We start from the raw sequence: 24526 nt of genomic DNA on the forward strand, positions 1-24526 counted from the left end.
ATTTCTGTGTTATAAGGTGCATTGACGTACTTTTAGGTGTTATTGTGGCTTTATCGCAATTCACCATATAATTTTGTCTCTAATTATACAGCAAAAAGTCTTTAATCTGGCATTCTATGGTTTTGCACATTCTATGATCTGGCTTCAAACTTTGAATATATATACTGTATAGAAGTCGCCAGCCCAGGTTAAAATTTCTAATACGGTTTGAGGTAGTTGGTTAATTCACCGCCGCAATCGCCACCATCTCTAAGGCATCGACTTGTGGTGGTCCCTAGCAGACAAGTGTCGAACTCTTCAAACACCCCTTCCCCACCCTCCCTCAAACATGCTTTGTCCTCCACCCACCCTCTACCCCACCTCTCATCCCTACAGTTTTGTGACGCACAAACTCCAGTTGAACGACCTTGAGCTGCAGTGAATGTTGGATGGGGGGTGCGGGGGAATTACAGCGGGCGACAGTGCTGCGCTCTAACGTGTAAATAACAACTAAGACGATACAGGGTGTTACAGCAGCGCCCTGCAGCGGTGAAGTTCCCAAGCTGCTCATCATACGCTCCTGAAAAACGTAGAGTAAATCCTATCCACTCGCGACTTCTATACAGTATATATATTCAAAGCTTCAACTAAGCCGCCGCTTGTGTTCAGATTTTTCCTTGGGATCCCGGATGCTGACCTTAGTTTTATCAGTGTTTATAGTAACTGTCAGTTTCCATTCCAGATGGGTTTTCTGTTTCCTAGCAGATTGCAATTCACATTACACTGGTACATTTTTATGATTTTTTAAGATCGATGCTCATATGTATTTTCCTTTCTAAAAAACAGATTATAAATTTTTTGAATACCATTTTACTGTATATTAATTTTTCTTTGATATTCCCGTTAAAATTTACAGTTGGATAATACGGCACAGCAGTGTTTATGAACGTGTCTGATTTAAGACCTTTCACTGATGTTAGCCACATTACAGCAATGGCATGATTGTATTTGCTTACAAGCAGTCTTTAGTGATTACTCTACACCAATGTAAAGTTCGTTGTTTACCAACCAGAGGCCATAACCATCATAGAAAGTCTTATCAAGTACAGTAAAAGTAAATTATGCAATGTACACTAGATATACAAAAATCTACATTAAAACCAACCGACATTCAATTGGCAAGACATTTTGGAAGCAAGCACAAACTACAGTACTGAGTTTTAGATAGAAAGAAAAACACCTTATAAAAAAATATGCACAGCATTTACAGTTTATACACTCTCCCCTTATGTACATTTTACCTCCACCTGAGTTTTAACAAAATGGAATACAAAAGCATTGCAAGAAATTATTTCAGGAATAGGTAATTAGTTTTTTCTTTTACTTTTATAGTTCATAGTTTATTGTGACAGCAGGAAAAAGTTCTAATTTTACCTCTGGGAAGACCAGGTATAAGAAAGGGGTTCAATAGTAGAGACCAAGATTTGAACTCACCTTCAACCTTTAAGTTGGCTTATTGCTAGAACCAAGATTTTAAACATGGCTTTCACTGTACCACGTTTTATCACGATCATCGTCGCAACACTATTGTAGGGCATCAAAATTTGGAGAAAAAAATTGTTTTTTCTTTGTGTTGGCAGTTTTCCCGAATAAAACAATGTATTTTAAAGTTGAAATATAATATTCATTTGGATATTACTGCTTACTTATTTAATTAACAGAAATACAAAGTTGACTAATGTGTAAATTCTCTTTTAAAGAAGTTTTCAATTGTTATAACCTTTATAAATTCATCACTGTCGCCGCTGCGTAGTGCTTATAGAAATGTAGCTAGCGCTAGTTAGCATCATTCATGTTTGGTTATGTTGATTCCCATGTAGAGTGCGCACACACAGTCGAATATCTAGATCTCACCGATGCATGCAACGCGCACGCTGTGTCTAGTTGCGAGTTAACTACATTTGATAACCCGCACTCTTTCACGTTAAGTATGCTCTACGACGATAGTTATGAGTTAGTTCCGGCTCACGGTTTTAGTTTTTCTAATTAAAGTTTAACAAAATGTTATTGTTTCAAGACTTATTAATTTTAATTATTTGACGTGTTTTTGTATACTCTACTTTTCATGAATAGGATTTGTTTTTATGAATAACTTCACCTAACAAAAAATTATTATTTTTTTTTATAAAAGTCACACCCCTACTTTTCGAACATGATTTCTACAAAAAATGTGCGGCGATTGTGCAATAAAACACAGTACATATTTTTTGTCTTCTCTAAATTTACGTAGCTGGATATAGCAGAAAATTAAACACACACCATGTAAATAATGCGGAAAAATACACAATTTCAAAACATATAAATATATTTCCCTTACCATTCCAAATTTGGGAATTCCACACAGCCCTACATATAACTTTCTGGCCTAATCTACTGTGATTCATCTCTTACACTCACCAGTCAGTCGCTAAGTGTACAGACCTTCAAACTTGCCTTCCAAAAGGGATAGCTGAAACTAATTTTTTGAAGTTAACTTACTATGCATTACCAACCTATGCAATTACACCACCATTCCTTACTGAGTGATGAACGGAAAACACTGATACTTGGTGTAACAAAATCATAAGTAATTGATCCACTTAACTATATATCACTACTGCAAGTAGTTAAATATGAAAGAAATTAATTTCATAATGCTTTTAAATATTCTACTAACACAGTATTTTTTACAGGCAAAAAACTTTTTTTTAAATTACAAAAAAAAAAAAATCAAATAAAAGTTGCACATCACTATAAATGTGTCAATATTTACATTGATAAGAATTTTTTCAGTAACTATGATGCATAATAATAATAAGTTACGATTGGTACACTTAGTTACAATCTCACATTTACATAACTGGAGAAAGTAAAGAACACTATACCTATACTGCTAAGAATTACCTAAACTACTTTACCAAATGACAGGTATAAAAAAATCTCATCACCAACATATGTACTACTAGCAAATTAAATAACAGCAGCACAGATTTCATCACTTTAACCTTAAACACTATTTAGTTACAAACGTTACACAAACAAAAGAGTATTTATTATTTTCACCAAAGTTCTTTGTCTCAACCCAGGAGACCCACACACGTTGACCAGCAAACATCACAATAATACCACAGATGATTCAATTTCCAAGTCAATTCAATTCACAAAGCAACAGAAAACTTCCTACTGCTTTAGTCTGTAGAGTCGTTTACACAAGTCATTAATGCGGACTGTCTGCTAGCATCCTGTCTTCCTGTGCAATGCAGCATGCAACAAGTTGACACTGATGTGCCATGCCCTTAGCTAATAAAGGTGTTGAATACTTTAAAACATTTCAGTCATTTTAAATAAGCTATGTATCAAATATATTCATGGTGAATACAAGTACAGTTTTTAAATATATCTGAAAAAAATTTCTTTAACAATTTATGCAATGTTAATTATTAGCTGTCTATAATTCCTTGAATTTAAGTTCTGTTTGAACCTTGCATTCAACTCTGGATACCAAGATTTTGTATTGTTTCAAAATTATGCAGAGAAAGAACATAAATCAAATGTTTATAACTGTAAAATTGTTATAATTGAAAGGGAAAAAAATCTTTCCTCTTATTTATAAAGCAGGCATGTTTTAGGCAGAAATTACAACCTGTGATATTTATAAACAGAATGCACAACGGAATGATGTTGAATGTGTTTTATTTATTCACAAATTAAAACATAAAACAATTTACTTTGTTTACGTGTATGAAATCCTAGAGATATTGTGATGCGTAGTAAACATGCTTACAGTTATAATAAAGTATTTATATTTTTGATAAAAAAAAAGAGCCATACTTGCACTTTCGAAACACGCTCTCTGCATACTCCCTGAATATTACGAGAGGTCTAAATTTACCAGTGTTTTTAAAACCAAAGTTTGACTGTAAAAGTGATATTAATTTATAAGGAATTTTTGAAAACCTTTCAGCTGCCATTACACACACACTTTGAAAACTGCACGGTGCAGTTAGAAAAAAAAAGTATTGCCGCTCCACCACTAAAGCTATTGTTCACAAAGCAAACGTATGACAGTGTCCACTCAAATCTGTAACAAACTTGCCCTAACTTTTTTTTTGACCAAAATTACATATTTCCCTGAAAATCTTTTTCTAAATAGTTTACAATTTTCTGGAAGAAATAAAATAAATGTAGCCTCCACCATCACCATAGCTAGCTAAATTCAAACAGAATATTTTAAACGCCATTTTACAGTGTATGACTATTACACTATGCACCAAAACACTGTCTAAAAAAAAAATGCTTTCAGAGTCTGTGTAACAGCAGACTGGAGGTTGGCATTTTACTTTCAAATCACTGGAAAATTTTCATGACTTTTCCAAGATTTAAAGTAAATTACTTGACTTTCCAGAATGTATACATCCTGTATAACGTGAAGAATGTGGCAATAGGTGAGGGTGTCACGGAGCATGGAAGGAGAGGATACGGGATGCCTTCGCTAACAGCCACAGGAAAGAAGTGGGAGGGACTAAACCAACTTCATTTGCTTTCACTCCCCTCATACCGTATTGTCATTGCAAAGAAACCTCTACTATCTAATCAAAAATTGTGTGAAGACCAAGTTCTTAGTGCAGTGCCGGTAAGTCAATGGCATCATGGTACTAAACACTGCCACCAGAAGCATGCCGGAAAGAGAAGGCCACCGAGACAAGGCCATAGTAATTTTGGGATCAAGTATTTTGTGAGTAACAAACATATTGCATTATAACTAGAGTCAAGATTTTGTGGTGTTATTTTAAGACAAATTTCGGTGTAAAGAAATAAAGATTTCGGTGTTATATGGTTTAATTTTTTTGCTCAAAATACCCACGGTAAAATTTTCTTGATTTTCTGTACGACATGCAAATCTATAAAAACAAATATTGATAAACACTAAAACCTCATGATCTAATCACAAATAAGTTCATTTGCAAATTCATAGATAATTAAGTTCATTTGCAAATTCATAAATTCAAACTTTTAAATACCTAATAAAAATTTCACGACTTAATTACAATCACATACACTACAAAATTACACAGTTAAGCACTTCCAAAGTTACTATTAAGACGGTTTTATTGAAATGCTATCATAGTTAAATTTTCCGCATTTTCTGGAGTGAGACGTTGTCTTCTGTCACTAACTACCAGTGAGTACCTGGAAAATGAACGTTCTGCATCAACATTTGATGTTGGGAACCAGATTGCCCTTAAACTGACTTGAGCAAATTCACTGTAGTCCCCTTTAAGGGAGCAAAGTACCTTTGCAACATCAATTTGGCTTGTTTATGGCAATGAAAGTTCATCCTCGATTATTTTTTTGAAAGCAACATATCCATGTATGAATGTATGAATGTATCAATGGGAAGATGGGAAACAGAATGAAAGTTATGCAGACTTCTGTAGGTTTGTATCTTCTATGCTAACCCTACTCACATTTCTTGGGTTGAACAGCAAATTAATGGCATTAAAGACTCTTAGACAAGGATGTCGTTTAACAGATGAGTATTGCCTCAAACACTTATGTTTCTCACTCCCGACATGTTTCACAAGCGTATCGCGTCTCTCGTAGTCTAGCCTGCAGTTACAGAATTTGCACATTAAAATTTTATCACTGAAATAAAATCCTTCGCTGGAAAATTCTTTCGATTGGTCACTGGCAAAAACCTTCGTTTTAGGCATTATCAAAAAATTTTAATCACATAGTAAGAATTTAACCTCTTAATAAGCAAAAACTTTCCGTGCTGAAAATATCAAAACAATGGAGAATAGATGCGAATACAAACGCATACCGAATACCAACATACGTACGTGAAAATGAATACTGACATAAACATGTACTATTTATTATTTACAATCGTTACGTTAAGCAGGGTTAATTTTATTTTCGTACCCTACGTACTTTATTTTAAATAAACAGTAAAAGCAATGCGCTTTATAGTGTAATATTTTAATGATTAAAAACGTAATCTTAGAAAAACATATTTTGGACGTTTGTTATTTTTGTATTTACAGAAAGTGAACGGCGGCCATTGTATCATTGTTATCAACATCTTAAATTATTATGGTACACAAGATTACAGTTTAAAGAAAATATTACGTTAATTCCGAGACTTAATTTTAAAATCTATAACGAATCACCGTCGCATATAATATATATGGCTGCTAGTTACTGTCAGAAATATTTGATTGTGCTGAAGATAGTGAATTGTCCTTACAGAATGGGGAAAAAATGTAAATAATCAGGATAGACGAAATTTTGGTGACATATCGCGGATTTCGCACAATTTCGTTTTATTTCGTGTTTTCAAGCGGTTTTCGGTGTTATTAAGTTTTATCGCGCATTAACATATAATCGTGCCTCTAATTATAACTAAGGATCCACTTCTTTTGTAGCATGTATAAGTCACACCCAAAAACACCTGCCTATTGTAGTGAACTACAGATATTACATTTCTTGATTTTTACATTTTTTATTTGTCTACATGGTACATTTAATATATTTTTTAGTGCTAGTTCTATGAAAAATTATGAACAGGGCCATGTATTTTTTTTGCGAAAAAATTTTGATGCTCATCAGACTGAAATAAGGTATATCCACATCAGAAATTTCTTCCCTAAAAATGGTGACCATCTGCAAAAGAAACAATTGCCTTATACGACTGAGCCACTCGGGACAAGTTTGCTTCCGCATCTGTTGACTGTGATTTGTCTACCAACAGTAAACATGAACCTGGAAGAAACACAGATGATGGACACTACAGTGTTCTCAATCTAGGGAAAATAAATGTCCCTATTTATGACTACAGTTTGCACTGTAACAATATTCGTACCCAGTAAAAGAGGATGATGTTCACAAAAAAACCTTCATTTTTTTAAATGTTAAATCTTAAAGGCGAGCAATGGACAGGATCGCTAGCAGTCAGCATAAAAGTTCATGGCACTATTTTAGCATCCCAGGTAGTTGCACAAACTTCATAATTTCAGAACACCAACATTTCAGTCACTCGTTCTAAACAAAACGCTAACAGCAAATTATAGGGAAATATTAATAATCTCACAAAGACTACATCGTACATAGGAAACTTGTTCAACCTTACACATACATGCTAGCTCTAAAACAACTACGTACGAGAGGAAGACAAAGAGAAGCTACTGAGGAGGGGGCTGGTAGCCCGGGAACCTGCCCTGGTCGTAGCCGCCGTACTGGCCCTGGGACGGGCGCGGGTACTGCGGGTAGCCCCCCTGGCCGGGCGGAGGCCCGTACCCCTGCTGGGGGTGGCCCGGGTAGGCGTGCTGGGTGCTGTAGTTCTGGGGCTGGCCCTGCGGGGGAGGGACGTAGGTCTGGGTGGTGGCCGGGTGCGACTGAGGGGGCAGACCGTAGCCGCCGGGCTGGGGGCCCTGCGGGGATGGCTGGGGCGGCTGGAAGCCCGTCTGCCCGGGCGCCGGCGATGGGCCCTGCTGCTGGGACGGCTGCGGCGGCTGCGACTGAGGCTGAGGGGAGTGCTGCGGGTGGCTCTGGTGGTTCTGTGTAGGCGGTTGTGGTTGAGACTGGGGCGGTGCCTGCGTCTGGGAGGAAGGAGGTGGTGCCTGTTGCGACTGTTGCTGCTGCTGCTGCTGCTGTTGTTGCTGCTGTTGGCTCGAGGCATACGTGGGCCCAGCCTGCGTGGATGGCGGGTAGCTCTGAGAAGGTGGGTTACCCCCCGGCCCTTGAGGGTACGTCTGTGTCGAGGCAGAAGGAGCCATGGTGATAGGGCCGGACGTCTGGGCGTACGAGCTCTGCGGTGCACCCTGCGAGGGAGCAGAGGGCGTCCCGTATCCGGCGGGCCCTGGGCTCGGCTGGCCGGCATACCCCCCTGTAGGCTGCTGGGAAGAGGGCTGGGGAGGTTGGGCCTGGCAGGTGGGGGGCACGTAGCCTCCTTGTTGTCCCGGTCCGCCCCCGTACCCGCCCGCCTGCTGGGGCTGGTAGCCACCTCCGTAGCCGCCGGGCTGGCCCGTCTGGGTGCCGCTCTGCACCACGGAACCGTAGCTCGTCTGGGAGCCCGCGCTGCCGTAGCCGGGCTGGCCCCCGTAGCCGCCCTGGGCGCTGGGCGGCGGGTAGCCGGACGACTGGGCCGGCGACTGTGGTCCGTAGCCCCCGGGCTGTTGCGCGGGACCCCCGGGGCCCCCACCACCGTACCCGGGTGACTGCTGTGCGGGGGAGGGACCTCCGTACACCGGGCCACTGCTGGTCGTGGGGGGAGGACCGTACCCGGCCTGTGACGGTGGCGGGCCACCGTACCCCTGGGGCTGGCTCGAAGGAGGCCCGCCGTAGTTCGAGGCCTGGTTTGTGCTCGGATAGCCTCCGGGCTGCTGAGACGCGTTTGACTGCTGGCTCTGGCCTTGCACAGGAGGAATGTAGGTCTGCAACATTATAGAGATACCAACTTAATTTTGAAATGCATACAGCGAATAAATCTGTAGATGGTTACACTCAGATAGATTATGTTTGAAAAGTAATTACAGGTTTTGTGTTCGTACCTTACATTTACACTAGCTGCAGTACCTGTCATTGCCATGGCTGAACACAGGGTGATATAATGTCCATGAGTTAAAGCAAAATGGATAGCGTTATATGACAGTGTGGTGGACATAAAGAAAACACACACAATTGCTGTTTGTATGTCTATGACTAGGGGTATGCAAAATTCACATTTGCGATAAAATGATTTTTTTACGCGAATTTTGACATTTTAAAGTGAATAATCACGAATTTGCAATATAAATTTTTTTACACAAATTTTAACAGTTTAAAACGAATAAACCCGATATCCACATTATAGGATACTATTTTTGCGCGAATCTTAACGTTTGAAAACAAATAAACCCGATATCCATAACTATTTGATTAAACTATGCTAAAAATACGTACTTCTGACGAAGTCCGTAACGTAGGCCTAACCTAGTGCAGAATTAGTAAATCAACACGGCCGCCATAATTCAACTAGAGTACGATGCACTGCTTCCTCTCACACGCGAACATGTGACGATGTTTTTAGTATTTATGGTAAGAAAAACGGTGTAAACATGTACAGAGGCGAAATTGAATGTTTTGAATAACTTGAACGATGTAAGCAAAGACCTGAATATATTTTGATACACTTGTACACAAAACATCAAACAAATACGCAGTAGCTACGCAACACGTTGTTACTCGCTGAGCTCACACAATGATGCAATCAGCAGCAGCAGTGCAGCTGGCGGGCAGCCGGTAGGCTGCGCGCGCAGTCACACTCATGCACACTAACACGAAGTCACAACAAAACAAAGCTGTTTACGGCCGTGCCCGCGCGTGGTTGAATACGACAAACTTGTAAACGGTATGAATTGTACTTGCGTGGCGTGGTAGTTGTGCTCTAATACTTACGTGGTGTAGCCCTACATACTTATCCGAAGTAATAAATATTTTTAACAAAAATGTGTTATTTTACCGTAATTACTTTTGTTGACAAAAATGCCGAAACCTGTAGTGACGGGCCGGAGAGTTTTCACAACACGATTTGTATGCAAGCGATGAAAAAACAATTTTCTGTCATTTTTGTAATGTGTCTGTGACATGGGACCGCAAAGACTCGTGTGCGAAGCATATTGGCAGTGAAAAACATAAGAAACGGGCAACAGAAAGTGTGAATAACTTAGTGAGCGTAGCCTACTTACTGTGTTGTTTTTAATTGATATTCATTTATTTTAAGTTAACTTTCATTTTAAATATTGTTTGCTGTGTTGATTAAGTGTTGTAATAATTTTGAAGCAGTAAGTTACAGTAAGCAGTTTGCCAATGGTTTGAAGTGAACTATTCAGTGAGTACAGTAAGTATTTAAATAAGAATTGAGAAATGACTTCATACTTCTCCAAATTCTGGACATTCAATTTTAATTATACCTCTTTAAATGTCATCTTTTTTAATATTAAGTAGTTAGTATTTGGTGTGTATTAAGTGTTAAAACAATTTTCACGACACTTGAGATATGAAATTGGTATTACTGTTATCCATTTTGGTAGTAAAAATAACCTTCCTTTCAGAGAAAAATAACACTGATTTTCCAGAAAAATAACCTTGAATTCTGTGAACAAATAAACACGAAAAGTGCATACCCCTATCTATGACCTATGATCTTCTGTTTACCCTGGTGATCGGTCAAACAGTGTAGGAGTTTATCGATGTCATACATACATACACCAACAACAAATTTTATGTATAGATTAGAATTATTTACTGGGTCAATAGCTATAATTACGTTAGAATCTTTAAAGCACAGAACATTATAATAACACAATTAAAATATATGAAAAATATGATCCCCTCATACCCCAAGAGTATATGAATTGATGCTAACAATTTTTAGCTTGCAAATCCGTAATACAAATGCATAGCCATATGGCCTACTTCACGAATGCTCACCTGTCCGGACGGCTGGTTCTGGTTGGCATACTGCCCCGGGTACCCTTGCTGTGACGGCTGAGGGGAGTAGTTCTGCGGCCCGCCTCTGTACTGCTGTGGCCCGCTGCTGTTCATGGGACCTGCAGACGCCAGGGACACAGCTGGTGACGAGCATTTCTTACACACGTTGAAGCGTAACAACAGCATTTAACAAGTACAATCCAAATCTGTCGTCTCCCCAAAACCCTACAAATGCTTATGTCCCACTCAGTGGAAAAAATCAAGAACTAAGCAAATATTCCACACCATATCACTAATCTACACAAGAGATTGTAGTTAAACTTACAACACAAATGAACTAAATATGAACATTAATGTAGCAAAACTTCAAAAATTATTTATCTTCTAATATGTATTACATACAGGATAAGCCTTTTGAAAGAGGCCCTGTGAAACATGTGTGAAAAGAATGGGTGGTAGAGTAATACAGCAGAACACGGCAGCCTACCTAGAGGGTGAGCAGGACATTACCAACAACTCTTCTAGGCAAGTTCTTGTCACACCAAGCTTATCTACTCAATCATTTATTCCTTTTAAAAGTATTTCACGGGACTCACTCTGCACTAATTTCAAATATACAGGCGATAAATTATGCTGAAATATTTCTGCAAGGTTTATAGTTTTCAGCAATAAGGTTAACATAAAAAGCATCTTACAAATAATACTTAAAATTAAATTAAAATTTATGTACTTCATGCTCAATCAACTTTTAAAACTATTTGCATGCCTAAAATGTTCCTACTCACGCTGTGGCATGCTCTGCTGCCCCGGCATCATCTGGCCCCTGTAGCCAGCCTGCTGCTGGCTGTAGCTGCCCACGGGACCCTGGGAGCTGGGGGGCATCTCGCCGCCCGGCGGCGGCCCGGACCCCGGCGGGCCCCCTTGCCCCGGCCCGGCGGGGATGTGCATTCCCGGGGGCTGGTCCCACAAAAAGCAAGCTGCCTCCACATTCACAACAAACAGGCAGCTTCTCCAGCCACAGGCCAGGTCAGAGAACAGTACCTCCACAACATTCCTCCCTCCTCTACTTTGTTACATTCTCCTCTCTTTTGCACTCCTTCAACTATCTACTTTTCCCACATCCTCCTTGGTTGCCCATTCTTTATATTCTGATTATATTTTCTTTATAATCAACAAATTTATATATGTACATTTAGTGTTTAGGGCATCTTTTCCTCTGATTTTCTGCCCAGCTACTAAACTACAGAGCCAATTAAAAAAACAAACATCAGATAACAATAAATAACAGGATGGATTATTGGAAAGAAAAAAAAAAAAGAACCGAACATCATTCAGGAAGTTTTGAAAAAAAATCTGAAATACTGATTTACAAGAAAATTTTATTTACTGTGCAGACTTGCTAAGCTAACTATTCAACACAAAATTATAGCTTCTTTCACGACAGCAATTTTCTGGAAAAATACTTTTCCCCTTTTTTCTGACAACTTACAAAATGGCACTTGGGTACCTCACAATAAACCATTCAATTGTTTATTTAATTTGTTGACTTTTATCTTTGTACCTTTGTATGCTGTTATGTACTGTCAGCTCGGTTGGTAAGGCTGAGAGTGTGGTGTTGTCTATGGTTCATCAGTCAACAGTAGCATCATGGCTGATAGCTCGTCAGATAACCTGTGTAACATGTAATGTAACCAATGTATCGTGTAATGCAGACACAGTGCGTGTAACGGGTACATAAAAGTGGCGACGAGGAATTCCGGATCGGTTCGTGCGCGTGAAGTGGTGTGCGGGCGATGATGGCGGCGATTGGGGTTATGGGAGAGTTTGTGCCGGGTCGGGACACGTGGAAGAGTTACCGCGAAAGGGTGCAGTTTTATTTTATAGCTAATAAAATTGAAAACGACGAAGCAAAACGCGCTGTATTTTTCACTGTCTGCGGGGCGGAACTCTACAACTTAATTTCATCATTGTTAGCTCCACAGGCTACCGATGAGATACCCATCGCCGAGGTATTCAGCAAGCTGTCCGCACATTTCGAACCGAAACCCAGCGAGATTGTTGAGACATACAAATTTTTGAAACGTGACCAGCTAGCGGATGAAACGATAGCAGTCTATCTGGCGGAACTCCGGCGATTGAGCACGCATTGTAACTTCCCCAATTTGGAGAGGATGTTGAGAGACAGACTGGTGTGTGGTGTGCGGGATAGATCGGTTCAGCACGCGTTGCTGTCTAAGGATCCACTGAGCTTCAAAGATGCAGTGGATATTGCTATGGCGGCTGAGGCAACAGGGAAGAACATATTGGACTTACGTGGAAAAGGTGACGAGATAAGTACAACGCGTGTTGACGAACATCCGGTGCATGCGGTGGCAGGCAGAAGCCATACCGGCAGACGTCCGGCTGGTATTCAGGCAAACATGGACACGGGAATACGTAAACAAATGATGGGCCCCCAGGAGAACAAACGGAAACAACAGTGTTGGCGATGTACAGGGAATCATGTTGCGGAAGAGTGTCGGCATGTGACAACTGTGTGCCGGTTTTGTTCCAAACAGGGCCACATAGAGAAAGCCTGTATTACAAAACAAAAACAAGGTAGGCCTGTTGGTGGGGCTCGACAGGGAAATGTGGGGAATAAGTCTAACTCTGGACTTACTCACATGTTGTCAGATACAGTAAGGGAGCAAGAGGGAGAACAAAATGAAGCAATGTACAGTTTGAATAACCTGCGTGCGTTGAAAAGTAAGGCACCCTTTGTCATGGATGTTGGGTTGGATGGCAACAAACACTGCATGGAAATAGATACAGGTGCAAGCTTTTCTGTTATTAGTGAGGAAACATACAAGGCCCTGTGGCCCGAACAGCCACCATTGGACATGTGTAACATCGCATTGCGTACGTGGTCCCAGGAACAGTTGCGAGTTAAGGGAGTTAAAACAGTCTTGGTAAAAACAAGGGGACGTGAGGCAGTACTGCTTCCGGTGTTAGTGGCGGCTGGGAAAGGGCCGAGTTTGATGGGGAGGAACTGGTTGGAGCCCCTTGGGATTTCTGTGGAGGGCGTTTTCATGGTAGAGAGTTGCAAGGAACCTAGTGTTGTGCAGAAGAGTCAATGGGTGGAGGAACTGGTAGCCAAGTATCCAAAGGTATTTGACAGCAGTTGTTTAGGACAGTACAAAGGTCCACCGGTATCCCTCGTGCTTAAAGAGGGAGCCACACCAGTATTTAGGAAATGCAGACCAGTGCCGTTTGCAATAAGGGACAAGGTAGGGGATGCAATCGACAAGCTGGTGATGCGAGGAGCTTACGAGGCAGTGCCGTATTCATCGTGGGCGACACCTGTTGTGCCTATTATGAAATCGGATGGGTCCATTCGCATATGTGCTGACTACAAGGGCACAATCAATCCAGCATGTAAGACAGAGTGTTATCCGTTGCCGACCATCAACGAAGCTCTGGCATCGCTGGCAGGGGGGAAATATTTCACGAAGCTGGACTTGGAGAATGCCTACATGCAGGTTGGAGTCGACGAGGGAACGGCAGATTTGTTGACTGTCAATACCATCAAGGGACTTTTCAAGGTCCGCCGATTACAGTTTGGAGTGAGCAGTGGCCCTGCCGTGTTCCAGAGGCTCATGGAAACACTCTTAGCAGGTATAGAAGGAGTGGTAGTGCTACTGGACGATGTGTTAATAGCGGGCCCAAATGAAGAAGAGCACTGGACACGTGTAGCGGAGGTAGTGGCAAGGATAGACAAGGCTGGGTTACGGTTGAAGAAGTCCAAGTGTGTTTTTGCATCCGCAGTGGTGAATTTTCTAGGTTATAGGATAGATGCGGAAGGGATACATCCCACACACGACAAAGTGGAAGCAATCCGTAGGGTACCAGTGCCCCAAAACAAGAAGGACCTGCAGTCTTTTTTGGGCTTGCTCAATTTCTATGAGCGGTTCTTGAAAGATAAAGCTAGTGTGTTGGAGCCTCTACACCGACTGCTTGATGGAAACGCTGCCTGGAAATAGGAGACACAGCATGCAGCTGCATTTACCAAGGCCAAGGAATTGCTACAAACAGACTGTGTGCTGGTCCATTATGACACCACAAGACCTCTGGTGCTAACATGCGACGCCTCAGAGTATGGTGTGGGTGCAGTGTTGGCACACGTCATGGACGATGGTGAAGAGAGACCGGTGGCGTTTGGGTCGCGGACACTGCAAAAATGTGAGCGGAACTATGCGCAGATCGACAAGGAAGCCCTTGCAGTGATATTTGGGGTGACTAAATTTCATCAATATTTGGCAGGCCGATCATTTACAGTGGTGACGGACCACAAGCCACTATTACGACTTTTGGATCCCAAGCGCCCAACCCCGGACATACTGTCACCTCGCATGTTACGGTGGAGTCTGTTGCTGGGCATGTATGACTACACCATCATGCATAAGCCAGGGGTTCGGATTGGACATGCAGACTCCTTGAGCAGGTTGCCACAGCCGACATCACCTAGGGAAGTTCCGGCAGTGGCAGATATCCTGATGTTTGAAGCAATGCCGGACGCCCCCTTGGACGCCCAGTCCATGGCACGATGCGTGAGCGAGGATCCAGTGTTGAAGAGGGTGAAGCATTTTGTGTTGCATGGATGGCCACAAGAACTACCAAGTGAGGAGATTCGACCCTATTGGAACCGCCGGTTATAACTGTCAGTCTACCGTGATTGTGTGCTGTGGGGAACTCGGGTGGTAGTTCCGCAGCAGCTGCGAAGTAGCCTCCTAGGAATGTTACATGCATCACATGATGGAATGGTGCGCTCAAAGGCCATAGCTCGAAGCTACATCTGGTGGCCAAAACTGGACGAAGACATTGAGGAGATTGTAAGCCATTGCCAGATATGTCAGGCTGAACGCAGGGCACCAGCAAAGACCCAGGTGCCATGGAGCACGCCCCAGAGACCATGGTCCCGTCTGCATGTTGATTTTGCGGGGCCCTTCCAAGGGAAAATATTTCTGGTTGTCATTGATGCCTTATCAAAATGACCAGAGGTACGGTTGGTGCCGTCAATGTCATCTGCTGTAGTGGTGCAGGAGCTGAGGAGTATGTTTAGTAACCATGGTATTCCGGACGTTGTGGTGTCTGATAATGGGACTGCCTTTGCTTCAAGTGAAATGAAGACCTTTCTAGAGAAGAATGGAGTCATCTACAAGTATACGCCCCCATACCACCCAGCCAGTAATGGACAAGCCGAGCGAACGGTGCAAACTGTCAAGGACAAGTTGAAGAGGTTGAAAGCAGGCGACTGGAATACGAGATTACACAGACTGCTCTTTTCGTTGCGCACAACTCCCAGTACGGTCACGCAGAAGACGCCTGCCGAACTCTTGATGGGTCGGAAGCTGCAGACGGTTTTCGACAAGCTGCACCCGCGGTCGCTGTCGGGTGCGGGAAAAGGGTTAGTGGAGGACGGGTGTGGTGGAAAAATTAGACAGTTTAGTGAAAAGGACCCAGTGTTAATACGCAACTATGGAGCTGGACCCAAGTGGGTCCCTGGAGTGGTGGCACGTAAGGAGGGTCCAGTTACATACCAAGTTCAGGCTGGAGGTCACATGGCACGGAGACATGTTGATCAGATGGTGCGACGCAATATCGCTACACGACTCCAGGGGAGCTCGAGGTTACCGGTGGGAGGAGCATCTGGGACGCAGCCCCGAGAGCAGGAAGAATCGCTCCAGCAAGCTGTCCATCGGGGGATAGCAGAGCTTCAGCAGCAACCACAAAGGCCTCCAAGCAGTACAGCGACACAACCAGGATCATCTGGTACGAGGATGAGTGGCAGCGAGATGCCCCTCCAGCGAGCGGCCGGTTCCCTAGTGTTGGGGGACTCCGAGCTACCATTTTTGGGGTTTCCTAGTGACTGCGGTTCGGCAGCTGCAGTCGATCATGTTCGTCCAGGGCAGCAAACATCTGAGGAGCTTGCTGGAACCTTGGAGTTCTCACTGCAGGAGACCCAGGGACAGCCCCAGGAGCTGAGTAACTTGCCAACGAGGGTGAGGGAGCGATCCACACGAGTCAAGAAAACACCAAGAAACTTGAGTGACTACGTTCTCCATTGTGTATAACAATATGTACAAGTGCTTAGGGTAAAAAATCACTTGGAGGGAAGGACTGTTATGTACTGTCAGCTCGGTTGGTAAGGCTGAGAGTGTGGTGTTGTCTATGGTTCGTCAGTCAACAGTAGCATCATGGCTGATAGCTCGTCAGATAACCTGTGTAACATGTAATGTAACCAATGTATCGTGTAATGCAGACACAGTGCGTGTAACGGGTACATAAAATATGCATAAATATTACTATTTGAATTGTCCTTTGTCAGGGGTGGCCACACTAAAATTTGTAATGAAATTTCCCTGACTTTGACATAAATTTAAAAATTTTCCTGACTAATTAAAAAAAAATTATACATATTGCAATTTTCTGAAAGAAATACCTAAAGAAAATTCAGGTTCCCCTATCCCCATAGCTGGTCTAATTCTCTCTCCCCCTTTTTTCTTTTTGTACTTAAGGACCTTAAAAATTCTATTTTATATTTCCCTGACCAATTACAACTTATCTGATGCTTCCCAGATTTCCCATGTCTTTCCAGAATGTGGACACCCTAAATATATTTGTGAAATTTCATTCACACTATAAAAAGAGTTAACTTAACCAAAAATTAACTTCCAGGTGCTGAATTACTACGAACTGGCCGTCACTTACCGGTAGCAACTGCTGGATGTTCTGATTTGCGTCTGCGATCGACGCAAGATAGACTAAGTTCCTGTGCAGCATTTGCTGGTACCTGAATAAAAAAAATAAATCAATCAATCAATAAATTTTGTTTAGCTAGTATTTACAGCAGAACTTCTTTCTTTGAAGTTACTGTATTTCACAAAATTTTCATGTGTTCCCCATGCAATGCTCTACGTAGTTTGATCTAGTTTGTTTCCTAAATGCAAAGAGTATGTACATTACAAGGAAAAAAATAATAAAAACTAATTATATCATACCAAAATAGCAGAGAAAAGCAAACATCTTTTATATATAAAAAAAAGGGTTAAAGTTTTTAAAAAAGAGGTTTGCATCACTGAATACATCTAGACTAAAGTGTCACTAACAATTCAACACGCAAAAATACTTACTGCATGCATTCTTGGACCTTTCCTTTATTTTGGTATTCTTGTATTGTTTGGATGAGATGGCAGTTTTCATCCAGCATCTGAAACAAATTAATCAATAATAAAAAAAAATTCAATTTTTATAATGTGCACAACATAGTCTTGCTTACAGCAAGTAATGCATGTAATCTGAAGTACTATGATGCTAATTTTATTTGTTCTGTTTTCATCTGACTGACCATACTGATACAATATTAATAATTAATTACAACTGCTGTATGTACAGAATACTAGGAATGGTTACAACTAATATTTAAGTAGACTGGTAGGCCCTAGGCTTCTGAAAATCCAGTTTTTTTTTTATTTGAATTGAATTTTGAACTGAATATCAAATTATTCACAAATATCAGATTTTAAAAAATCTAATTAATTTATAGAGAGAAACATTTTTTTTATATTTTACAGCAGTCCACAATTTATTTTTGGGGGAAACAAATACAGGCAACCATAATAAATGTGGTGTAAATGCAATAAAATAACAAAAAACTTGGCAATGCATTTTCCTAAAACAGTAAAATGTTTTGTTTGAAAATGAATTTTGTTGGTTATAAACATAAAAATAGATTTTTTTTAATCTAATCAAATTTTATTGGTACATATAAGAGGTAGTATAAATAACAATGCAGACACAAATATACATTTTTCAATCAATCTTATAAGCTTCATATCATACTTTTCATTAAGATTTTTGGTATATTTTTTATGTATCTACTGGTAACGAATAATTAAACAATATATTATGACATGACAAATTGAATATAAAATTATTCAGAAATCTATGTAAATAAGAATGTAAATGTTCGTTCTTTCAAAATCTTAAAATCTCTGAAAGTTCTTCACAAACATGCTTTAAAATTTTGACACAACATTGCATCAAAATATGCACATTTTTTTTGTATACGTATGTCACACCTGTGACACGTTAAAAGATAGATAGGTAAAAACATTTTCATTGCTATAGAGTAACATATATAGAGATACACATAGAGAGAGAGAGAGATAGCGAAATTCTTTGTATAAGTGTAACTTACTTGACTGAGGCACTGCAATGCATGCCCGGCATTAGCTAGGATTAAATTTTTGTATACTCGCAGACCTCTTTGTAGGCACTTACTAAAGTTTCTTATGCCAAGACTCATATTTTCATCACAACACCACGATGCAGGAGTTACCCATCTCTACAGGTCAGTGCGTCGTCCAACGTTAGACATGTCAAGGTTGGACCTTGTCTAGTACAAAATGTACATGAATTTGCTGTCATGTGTCCAGCTAATACTGAACACTGAAATTAACGTTTTACTCATCAAAGGGCGACACAAAAAACATGTATGTTATGCCAAGTATATTGAGCGCTGCTTATACATGACACTGAGACTTATTATATTACTGTGTAAGACTGTTAATCCTGCAATTTGGCACTGATCGAAATGCTCGCATTCAGATTTTTTTTTCTGGTGGTTTCTGGCTGTGGACCTTCACCGCCAGATCTTACTACTGTGCTGTCGGCATTTTTAGTTCACTCAGAGTTTATCGATACTGTTAGGGCTGTGTTTACTGTTTCATAGCGGGACACTTTTCATAGGTACATTACCATTATTCATTTTTTTTATTAAGAGATCTGATCACTTTCTACAAACAGTAACATTTACTAAAAATTTGCTTTCTATAGAGAAACTTATTAAAACTAGTTTTAAATACCATTCAATTAAAAATTTTTCTTTGGTATTCCTTCTAAACCTATATTAACGTTCGTTAATCCTGAAAAATAACTAATCCGACATGGCATAAAACTCTGCCTTGTATATTCTGGGCAATCTTTGCTTGGACATTTATTAATCAAATTCAGATCAGTCGCTAGCATTTATAACGTGAATGGAGTTGTGTCCGACATAGAAATAAGGAGCGGATAATAAGAGCTATTGAGTCATCTACACCATCCTAAAAATTAATTCATCCTTCCTAGACTTTCAAGTAAATAAAAAAAAGTTTGCGGATGAAAAGACTCGAAAGATTACTTAGGGCCACAAGAGTCACTTGGAAACCGAACAAGCCAGGTCCATAGAAATTGTAACACAGTTAAAATAAATTGTTAACAATTTAAAGCACCCATCATGAATCTACAGGCATGCATTTAAGAGCCGGACAACTGCTGTTTAATTTGTATTTTCAATTTACAAATTTTAAGCCTTACTCAGAAATTGGTGTTTAGGATGCAATTCTTATGCGTAAAAAAATTATTTAAGTTAAATGTTTTTTTTTATTAGGTTTCACTGCATTTTTACTTCTCAATTCTACCTGGCAAGTTGACAAAATCTTAAACATTGAATTTACAAGAAAAAGGACAAGGGTTCAAAACTTGGTCCAGGCATTAAGACTTCTCTTGGCCAATGTTGGGATGGTTTGGTTCTTTACAATAAGACATGGCCACTTCTTCCTGGATTTCCCTGCAGAACATTCCACATTGCTCTTGTCCACCCCTAATGACATCGCTGTAGACAAGACATCCTATGTTTTTTTTGTGAATTTGATTCAAATTCCAAAGTGAGATGATGTGATTTTATGAATCCTCAGGGTTGAACACATTCATTGATTTTATAATCTGTGTGTTATCGTTGGGTTGGGTTGATGTAGACGGCTGCAGCGCTCGAGGTGTGTACTTAGTCATGCGCCCCAAACAACTTTGGGCCGCCAGGGCTGATTCCGTCAATAATTAATTAATTAATTAATCTGGGCTTATTTCTTTCTTAATCGATAAGTCAACATCTTTCTGCATTGGAAAGTCTAGGTGACCCGTTACAAATGGGTTGTCACTTGTAGCTTCATCGATTTCTTCACTTATGGTTTGCGCATTATTCCTTGCGGCTTGCATAAAAAAAATATTGTGCACAAAATATTAAAATATATATTTTATAACAAATGTAATTTACACTCAAATGTAAAGAATAAAAGTTGCTTGGAGCAAATCAACCAAGTATTTTCGTTACTAGCTTGCTTGCGACTGAATGCTAGCATTTTAGTGTTCGCTGCCGCGCGGTTACGGTACACTGGGGTGACTCAGGGGGAGCGTTGGTGGCAGCATTTCCCGTTGGGCTTTATGATGATGTAATTATTATTAGTCCCAAAAGGATAGCTTGACTGTAGTGCGCGTTTCAAAGTATCCTATTTTCATGTTGCCAAGATTCTGTCATGACCCCCCTACAAAAGATAAGACGTTCATAGAATTCACTTCAACACTACCCACTTTTTGCACAGAGAAAATAGTTTGACCCAGAATGTTAAACTTACAAGATTAAAAACATTACTTTAAACTAGGAAATTAATTTCTTTGCAGTTTTATGATTCTAATTTGGACTAATGAGGTGCTGGAAACTGAATTATATATAGAAAAAATTATTTTCTTGTGTTCAATGTCCAATTTGTTTCTGAGCTCCTGCACAGTTTACAAACCTCAGGGCTACGCTAGTAAATGCACACAGCAATGTGAGAAGTGTACTAAATGTGATACATGCTGCTCAGCAGAGAATCCTAAGTAAACCTTGAGGTTATAAAGTTTAATATCAAGTTGATGTAAAAAGTTAATGTCAGCGAAGACCTATTGATAACGTACGATTGCTTACGCAGGTTTTAAATGACAAATTACGCTTCTGCCTGTGCTTCTTACCATGAGGGAAATTGCTCACTGTATTTGCTTCAGGCAAATCTCTGCTTCAAACCCCACCATATTTTAATTTCAGTTTATTTATTAGCATCCAGAAGTCAAAATAACTACTACGTACAAGCAGTAGCACTACCATTTGGACTGTAAATTAGTTGCATTTCAGTTTGTATACAGAAGATTACAAATTTGTGGTACCTATATATTTGGGTGAGTTAGAACAACTAGACAAGCACAAATCACCATTAAACGTATGCTCAGAACTCAACCGGTTAAGTGCTAGAGGGCACTTTCCAGCAAACGATAGAACCACACACTTCACAGCAACGACCTTAATTTGTACAATGTATCTCTAACAAGATGGATATGTACAGATATGCAAAGGAAGCAAAAAGATTTCACTGAGAACGTTTTCCAACAAGATGCATACCAAATGCATGAAACTTCTAAGATTACTTGGGGCTTGTTTACAAATTGCAGGCAGAAGTAGTGTGTCCTGTCATTTAGTCTCTTTCTGTCTAGTTTCTTATAATTTCATATAACAGTATTTAACTGTCTTGGTTGGGTTCTGAGCAGGTATATTAAAAGCAAGCGAAATAGATAGTTAAGTAAAATGTTTCGCCTACAAAATTCATAATGCAGTATGTATATAAGTAGACATAGGTAATTGGTATGATGTCTCTTTGTCAAAGAGGTCATTAAAGATGGATAAATACATTATGAATTGGGGAAATAAGGGAAGGAATTGACCATCTTCTGTTGAGAGGAACCATCCGAGTAGTTGGCTTGAATGATTTTGGAAATCATAGAAGGCTAAAAATGATATTCGTACCCATGTTCTCCTGAATAATTATAGTGTTGAAATTAGTATTGTAAAGTATTTTTCTATTGGCATAACTGACCTTTGAAAGCTGTGGTACAAATTTTCATTGAAGTTCAAACTCAGTACTATATGTGAACTGTGTATCGCTCATGCAGAAAATATCACATTTGCACGATCATACAAACTAAGCGTATTTATTGGCTTTAACCCTGTTTGTCAAACTATTTGTATCAGGAAGCGCACTGCGTTTATCTGTGCCATCATCATTGTGTTGTCCAGAATATTTGTTTAGTTTCATTGCTGAGTTTGCCTGTACGTCGTTTTGCTGTCCAAGATCAATTTTTGCCTGTATTTTCTGTTCTTGTTACAACTGTCTCGTCGTTGTCAGCCCACTGTTTGTTTGTGCTGTGATATTTTTCCTGTCTAATTCCTTCGAAGGAATTCTCTCTGTGCTAACTGTGTGTTAAACATTTGACATCGGCTGATTTCAGTTGATTTTCTGTGTGTTTCTGTATTCATATTTCATGTTCATTCTTGTGGTTTCTCTATGACATGCACATAAAACCACCAATGACATATGCCCACGAAAATCTTTTAAATAAATCCTTAGAACATGATGTTCGCATGTCGTTTGAAATATGAATGTAGTGAGTGGTTATAAGTCGTCTTGAAGGTAAGTTATTCATTAATTCTTCGTATTTTGTACTACTGGTAACTTTTTGATTACATGACTATGTTTCGGAGGTTATGTTTTTGAATTTTTTGCTGATTCTAGCAAAAAAGAAAGGTTTCTTGATTGAGTTAGAATAGTTAGAATAATTGATACATCATGAATAAAGGGCACAGTGTCTAGTGTTAAGAACCTTCATCTCCCACCAAGGCGATCGGGGTTTGATTCCCGGCAGGGTCGAGCCAGGATTTTTGCAAGTGCAAAACGTGGCGAATGTTGCAGAGACCTGTGGGTTTTCATGGGATCCTCCATTTTACCCCACCAATTCATTCCGTCACTGCTCCCTCCCTACCACATCTCATTTCACCTCAGCATTCTTCAGGCTGGCCAAAACAATAGGTCTGTCCCTCGAGAAGGTAGCCAGCTTCTGTGAGTGTCAGCCCCATTCCATCCATGTAGACCCTGCCTTAGGCAGGAAACATGTCCATTTTCATTTTCATTTAATACATCATAAATATGTAATACTTAAATAATGAAGCTCTAGCTCATTTAACCTAACAAACCATTAATATCAATTTAGAGTATTTTCAATGCATGTAACCTAACCAATCATTAAAACTGTCAAGTACTAATTGAAATAATATTGTAATGCTATTTTACAGAAAGAAAAACACACACACTCGGATACTAACTTTAATTAGGTTTTTTATCAGGTCATGTTTACAAAATGATCTCGGGTATTACAGACGTTTATTACATGGCGGGAAAACGCATGGGTTAAGCATGTTGTCATGAAAGTTGATGTAGTAAGAATGTTGTGTAAGTGGTTTCTTTCATTTAGCAATAAGCATTTTTGACTTGGTTTTCAACTTGCAAAACTGAAGTGTGGAGGAAGCGATGTGTGGAATAAATATAGGTAAGAGTAAGTGAAGTTAGTAAAATGAATAGACACCTAGAAAATATTTTGTAAATGATGCTTACTGTTTTAATTTGACGTGTCAAAAATCTTGTGCTATTGATCCTGTTGGCATAAGTTTGAATAAAAGAGTAATGTGACAGGTTAAGTGAAGAACTTAGTTTATTACAGTGCAAGCAAGTATTGGGACTAGTGCATTTTATGATTCTAAAACAATACCAATGAAACCACCAAGATGACGTCACTTACGTCATTATCACCCCTACATTGTAACGGGAAAAGCACAGGAATATGGGGGATTTGGGCAGGAAACTATAAACACACTATTTTTCACGTATTGCATTTTTTGAATATTATGTTTTATCGGTATCGTAAACTACACTATAATTCCCCCCCTCCCCACCCAGCACTAGTCTATTTTGTGATACCGAAATTTCATTATCAAAGAAACTATTTCTTTACATGACAAATTACATTGGTATCGTGAATTATTTGCAACATGCCCTATTTATTAGAGAACTTCACGATTCTGAAAAATAAAAAAGGTTGCAGGAGATGTGATTTATAAGAACTAAAACCGGTATTGCAAAATACACTAGAACAGGCAGGACTGCACTCTACTTCACAATACCGCAATCATTTTTTTCCTATTATTTATTAAGTTCAATAAATTATTTACAGGTATCACAAATTACAATAGAATCGACCATGCAGGACTGTAGTGTAGTTCAAGATACCGCAAATATTTTTCTAGTAATTATTACTA

The 24526-nt window shown here is 39.8% G+C and overlaps 1 protein-coding gene across 1 annotated transcript in view; it reads right to left on the reverse strand.

Moving 5' to 3' along the window:
* Positions 1-323: 323 nt before the first annotated feature.
* The window catches only part of LOC134538716 (basic salivary proline-rich protein 1), a 29206-nt gene continuing 5003 nt past the window's right edge, over positions 324-24526 (reverse strand). The window contains exons 2-6 of the mRNA XM_063380156.1: positions 17661-17737; positions 17239-17320; positions 11277-11448; positions 10492-10610; positions 324-8453 (exon numbers count right to left, since the gene is read on the reverse strand). Of these exons, the coding sequence (XP_063236226.1) occupies positions 7203-8453; positions 10492-10610; positions 11277-11448; positions 17239-17320; positions 17661-17737 (1701 nt within the window). The 3' untranslated portion in view covers positions 324-7202. The remainder of the gene's footprint in view (positions 8454-10491; positions 10611-11276; positions 11449-17238; positions 17321-17660; positions 17738-24526) is intronic.

The sequence above is a fragment of the Bacillus rossius genome, chromosome 14 (assembly GCF_032445375.1).
Source record: "Bacillus rossius redtenbacheri isolate Brsri chromosome 14, Brsri_v3, whole genome shotgun sequence".
Taxonomy (NCBI): Eukaryota; Metazoa; Arthropoda; class Insecta; order Phasmatodea; family Bacillidae; genus Bacillus; species Bacillus rossius.